The sequence below is a fragment of the Gekko japonicus genome, unplaced genomic scaffold (genome assembly GCF_001447785.1).
Source record: "Gekko japonicus isolate JY-2015 unplaced genomic scaffold, Gekko_japonicus_V1.1 scaffold1229, whole genome shotgun sequence".
Classification (NCBI taxonomy): domain Eukaryota; kingdom Metazoa; phylum Chordata; class Lepidosauria; order Squamata; family Gekkonidae; genus Gekko; species Gekko japonicus.
In genome coordinates, this window is record NW_015160877.1 from 64284 (window position 1) to 70707 (window position 6424).

The 6424-nt window shown below is 47.8% G+C and overlaps 1 protein-coding gene across 1 annotated transcript in view; it reads left to right on the forward strand.

Annotated features, from left to right (window-relative positions):
* The window catches only part of IQSEC3 (IQ motif and Sec7 domain 3), a 52169-nt gene that overhangs the window by 36934 nt on the left and 8811 nt on the right, over positions 1–6424 (forward strand). Inside the window, exons 5-6 of the mRNA XM_015422854.1 lie at positions 168–307; positions 2074–2203. Coding sequence (XP_015278340.1) covers positions 168–307; positions 2074–2203 — 270 coding nt within the window. The remainder of the gene's footprint in view (positions 1–167; positions 308–2073; positions 2204–6424) is intronic.

Here is a 6424-nt window from a genome sequence, read left to right on the forward strand (position 1 = left end):
GGTGGGGTGGGGGTACAGAGAGTAGGGCTTGGGAAGTGAATTTTAATTAATAATGGGATATTATTGACCAACTATGGCTCTTGTTGTAGTACTTCCAAGATTTGGAAAGACTGTCATCTGCCTTTGTAGCTCCCTGTGCCTAATTTGCTCTACTTCATACTTGGCAGGAGTGGATGATGGAGCTGATATCCCCCGGGACCTGGTGGTTGGTATTTATGAGAGGATTCAGCAGAGAGAGCTCAAATCCAACGAGGACCATGTGACCTATGTTACCAAAGTGGAAAAATCTATTGTTGGAATGAAAACGGTGAGTCCTGACACATCACGGGTATCTGCCTTATTTGTTTCCTTCCTGCCAAAATCTAACATAAGAAGAGCTTGGTTGGGTCAGACCAAAGATCCAGCTAGTTCAGCATCCTGTTTTGTCACTGGGGGGGGGGGACACTGGGTGCCCAGGGAGGCCAAAGCTTCCCCCTTCCGGGCTCTTTTTGTAGCAGGAGCTCCTTTGCATATTAGGCAACACACCTCTACAGCAGCCAATCCTCCAAGAGCTTACAGTAGCCCCTGTAAGAAGAGCTCTGTAAGCTCTTGGAGGATTGGCCATGTTAGGGGTGTGTCGCCTAATATGCAAAGGAGTTCCTGCTACAAAAAGACCCCTATGCTGCCTCAAACATGGCAGCCCCATTGTGCCATCATGGCTAATAGTCATCAGTGGACCTATCCCCCATGAATTTTTCTATTCTCCTTTTAAGCCAGTGGCCATGATTATATCCCACAGTAAAGAGTTCCTCAAGTTAGTTATATCTTGTGTGAGTTATTTCCCCCCCTGCCCTGATTTACATAGCGTAATGGTTATGTTGCCTTGTAATGAATGTTTCTCATATTCTCCATTTGTCTCTCAATGGTAATGAGCGTTAGAAACTTGTCCCTCCCTCAATCAAATGAAAGCCTTTCCGAGATTCTCTATCAGAGGCCATATTACGTTACTGCGGCCATGCAGAATCCTAGCTTGTCCTCTGGCTTATGGTTGGATGAGATAAGCAAGGAAAGCCCTGAAGTGGACTGAACCCTGCCTGCCTAATTGTGAGGAAGTGGTTCAATCCATGACTAAATCATAGCCAAGCACAGAATCTGCTGATGAGGCTGAAGATGGGTTGAACAAATTGCACTTTATGAGACTGTACAAGGGGTATGTCTAGGAGCTAAAGTTGCCAAGTGCCTTCCTGGAATCTGGGGAGATTTTGGGGAGTGGGACATGGGCAAAAATAGAGTTGCCAGGTCTAGGCGGGAAAATACCTGGAGACTTTGGGGGTGGATCCAGGAGAGGGTGAGGTTTGGGGAGGGGCCTCAGCATTGTACAATGCCAAAGAGTCCACCATTCAAAGCAGCCATTTTCTCCGCGGGAGCTGATCTCTGTCAGCTGGAGATCAGTTGTAAAAGTGGGAGATATCCAGGCCTCACCTGGAGGCTGGCAACCCTATGGTGGAAAGGTGTTGTTACATCAGTATCGCATCTGGCTAAAACCTGGAAGTGACATAACCAATGCTCTAGGATTTCATCATCCCATAGCATCGGTGACATCAATTTCAGGTTTTAGCCAAAAGTGACGCTGATGCATCAACAGTGTCTCCCCCCCATTTCCCCCTTGCCACTCATTTGAATTGGGGGGCACTGGGAAGTAGTGGTGGGAGATCACCCGCCATACTGGACAAACTGGCAACTGAACTCAGAGCCCAGATTGTGGCCCCTGTGCATGGCTGGTGGCCAGGGCAGGACTTGACAGGTGACAGGTCTAATTTAAAGGGTTGGGGTGGGTGGCTGAGGAGGAGCAGCTCAGTGACTAGGCAATCTCAAGACCACCACCACCCCCTTCGCCTGCAGGAGGAGGCGATTCTACAGGGATAACACTCAACCTCCTCCTTGCCATGATGGTCTGGGAGGGTGGTCAACGGGCAGTGCAGAGGGGTGGTCCCTTGTGAGCGAGCTCCGCATTCCTGCAGACCATAAGGGCGCAATGGCTTGGGCATGGTGGATAAGGATGGGGACCTTTCCCACTCAGTCTCTGCCTTCTAGGTCCTGTCGGTGCCCCACCGCCGTTTGGTTTGTTGCAGCCGCCTTTATGAAGTGACGGACGTGAACAAAGTGCAGAAGCAAGCGGCTCACCAGAGGGAGGTCTTCCTCTTTAATGACTTGCTAGTGGTGAGTGGGTTGTTTTGTTTTGGCTGTCAGAATCACAGCGTATGGAAGCCATTTGGGGAAAGCAGAGGGGTGGGATTTGACCATTTCGCCTGGCAGTCAGGGCATCACACATTTGGTCTCCCCTTCTTGGAAAACTCCCTCCATATAGAAAGCGAGCACCTTAGATTCGGCCAGACCAGGGGTGGCCAGACTTGCTTAACGTAAGAGCCACATATAAACATCTGAGAACCACAAGGCATGAACAAATACACGTTTTTACTGGGAAATATGCAAATTTGCTTTTTATTAACATTAAATGAGACTTCCAAAAATAATAACCAAAGTGGTAAAAGCAGATATTGATGATGATATTTATTTGTCCAATGATATTTGTTTGCTAATGATAATTAGCTTCTCCAGCCACCCTGCCAGGAGCCACACGATATGTGTGAAAGAGCCGCATGCGGCTCCCGAGCCCTGGTTTGGCCACCCCTGGGCTAGACCCTGTCTCCCCAAAATGATGGCATTTTGTGAGTGGGATGTTTTTGGGTCAGGGAAGCAGTCAAGTATGAAATCCTCCCTGTCGTATTCTGGGCTGCTGTAATCCTAGAAGGACTGTGTCAGGTCTAGCCCGGTGCACAGAGTGACTCAAAGACACCCTTGCTTCAAAATCCCAAACAGAGTAACCCATGATATCCAGATGCCACAGAAGAGGCATCCAGGAACTGAGTTTAATAATAAGGGCTGATTTCACACAGGGAGCTGCGCCGCTGTTGCGCCTCCGTTGGCCCCATTTCCATTGGTCAAATTACCACTTGAAGCCGTGCAGCCGCATTTTGACCTGCAGCTTCGCCCGATTTTCCCTGCGGTTTCGTGATCCTGTTTTTTTGAGGATCATGAACCCGTGGGGAAAATCGGGAGAAGCCGCGGGTCAAAATGCGGCCGCGCAGCTTCGAGTGGGAAATTGACCAATGGAAACAGGGCAAAGGGAGGCACGACGGTGGAGCAGCTCCTTGTGCGAAATCAGCCAAGGATTTATATATGCCACCTCTGATGTAATACCATTGCTATGCCACAACAGGCAATGAAATGTTGTTTATACATTCATTTCACCAAAGCAGCGTTCTAAGAGCTGGTTTTGGCATTTTCTTTTGGTGGTGGGAAGTGCCGTCAAGTCGCAGCTGACTTATGGTGACTCCGTAGAGTTTTCAATGCAAGAGGCGGTTTGCCATTGCCTGCCATTGCCTGTAGCAACCCTAGTATTCCTTGTTGGTCCCCCATCCAAACATTAACCAGGGCTTAGCTTCTGGGGTCTGACGAGATCGGGCTAGCTTGGGCTATCCAGGTCAGGGCACATTTTCTTTTACATGTGAACAATACTGGGCTTGTTCCCATCACAGAGAAGGACAGCTTGGTGGTCATGAATGCAGCGGACAGCAACATCCGCGGTCATGGCGGCTGAGAAAAATGCTACTGAAGATGTGATGGAAACTGCTGCCACCTATATGTGCAAGGATCTGGTTCTCACATTGTGTCATCCATACAGCTGTGCCGCTGAAGGATGATGTGAGCTGTTTGCATGTGCAAGGAAACATCTCAGGGGAATTGTATTATTCCCATACAATTAGTAATCAGTTAGAGCATAGGCGTCCAGCGACTAGCCTGTGGGCTGAGGTGTAGCCTGCCTGAGGTTTTTAGCTAAGAGCTTTTTAATCTGGTCAAGTTTGATTCCACTGCACCTACATCTTGAAACTGGGGCATTATGAAGAATGATTGACAAGTGCTTGCCAGTGTTCCCTCTAAGCTATGCAGGTGAGAGGCCACTCATTAACACAGGAAGCCCCACTCAGCAGCAGTCTGGAGCCGCGCAGGGTCTTGCACTGCCCATTGCCCATTTTAAGATTACAGCAGTTGTATTCTGCTCATGATGTGAACTGCAGCACTCAGGAGGGGAAAAATGAGAGAGAGAGAGAGAGAGAAGAAGAAGGAGGAGGAGATTGGATTTGTACCCTGCCCTTCATTACCCGAAGGAGTCTCAGAGTGGCCTTCAGTCTCCTTTCCCTCCCCCTCCCCACAACAGACACCCTGTAAGGTAGGTGGGGCTGAGAGAGCTTTTTAAAGGACTGCTAGTGAGAGAACAGCTCTGAAAGAACTTGTGACTGACCCAAGGTCACAGCAGCTGCTGCATGTGGAGGAGAAGAAAATCAAACCCTGTTCTCCCAGATTAGAGTCCGCACTGCTAACTGCTACACCAAACTATCAGCGTACCTCAGTTTCAAGGTGGTTTCAGGGAGTATCCATGTTGGTCTGTGGTAGAACAGTTAAATTTCAGTCCAGTAGCATGTTGGAGACCAAAAAGAGTTTCAGGGTATAAAGTCAAAGTTCCCTTTGTCTGTATCAAGAGGTGCTTCATTGAGCTGAAAGTGAAGTACGTCCACTAAGAAGACAGAGGTTCCCTGGAAATTTGGACACAAGGCTATGTATCCTTCCCTGATATGGATGGCCCAGCTTAGCCTAGTCTTGTCAGATCTGGGAAGCTACGCAGGGTCAGCCGTGGATGGTGCTTGGATGGGAGACCACCAAGGAAGTCCAGGATTGCTACGCAGAGGCAGGCAATGGCAAACCACCTCTGAAGTCCCTTGCCTTGAAAACCTGATGTGGTCACCATAAGTTGGCTGTGAATTGACCTTACTTTCCGTCACCACCACCATATGAATCCCAGAATGATCTTGTAATTCCTGGCTAAGTTGTCAAACTCTGGGCAATGTTTCGGGCCACCTGGCTCTGTGAAGGTACTTTCTCTTTCCTGAAACTGTTGAAATCGAAGCGGAGAGTCACCGTCAGCTATGTAAACCAGGATTCAGAACTGAAATGTGCCCTGACTGACTATACCACACAGTTTTTGAGAACAGTGCAGCTTGTTAGATACTATTATTCCCACTGACCTGATCAATTTTGATCATTGTCTAGCACCAGACCCCATAACTGTGCCCTTTTGTGCAAATAAAACTGATTAAGCTGTTTTTATATTACTACTAAACATTCATGTTTTTAATGTCTAACGTCGCTACTGTTATCATTAAAAAAAAAAACCCGACACGACTGGCAGACGTATGGGTTTTTGCTTACATAGCCAACTCCTGTAGAAAACATGGACACCTCTGAGTTAGAGAACAGAAGTGCAACAAAATTTAGAATCATTAGGTGGAAGGTGGAAGGGACCTTCTGCTCTAAAGCAACACTGTCCCCATAAAGCGATATGTCAAACATGGGATGCCCATAGTCAGCAAGAAATGAACATTTATAAAATACATAGACAGTTTTTGCTCATCTCTAATCCAGTGCATTGCCCTGACCTGGATGACCTGGGCTAGCCTGAGCTTCTCAAATCTCAGAAGTTAAGGAGGGTCAGCCCTGGTTGGTACTTGGATGGGAGACCACCAAGGAAGACCAAGGTTGCTACGCAGAGGCAGGCAATGGCAAACCACCTCTGTTCATCTCTAGCCTTGAAAATCCTATGGGGTCGCCACAAGTCAGCTGTGATCTGACAACACTTTCCACCACCAATTTAGTGCATTAGCCAAAGTGTGATGGGGATGGGGCGTTGCTGTATGGACGCTACTGCATGGTGACTACAAGAGTCACTGTAAGTTAGAATATGCATGGGCTGCCTGAATCTATCCTGCACTGTTTGGGAGTAGCTCAGTTAACTTTCCAAGAGCAAATGTCTATGAAATTAACAAAGGCTGATTTGACGGGGCTCCCTGCAGTATACATAAAAACCCTGCCTACAGCATAGTTCTCTAGAAATCTGTCCATGCTGGTTTTTAACTCGTAGCATTTTAAACTATACTACTTCATTGTTCCCAGGGGAATCCTATATTCTCATTTAGATGTGAAAACCCATCTGTAGCCAAATCTTCATGAAGGGGAAGAGGGTCTCTTATGAGATTTGTTCAGAATTAGAAATAATGTAGCTCTACAATCTCGGGCCCAACCTGGAAGAGCCAGGGAGGCATAGAGGGCTGGATCCTTAAATCCATTCTAGTAATAGCTGTGTTTTTCCTCTGGTGCCAGGAGAAGACTGTCAGAGAGAAGCATCACTGTTAGTAGAATGAAACTGGGGATCCAGGCCAAAGTCTGCAGTAAAAGAGACCCCTTAATAAAAGGGAATGAGTTACTCTGGTGCTACACTAGTACGTCCCGTCCCCGTCTCCCCTGTCCCCCCCCCCCCTCCAGGTTCCTT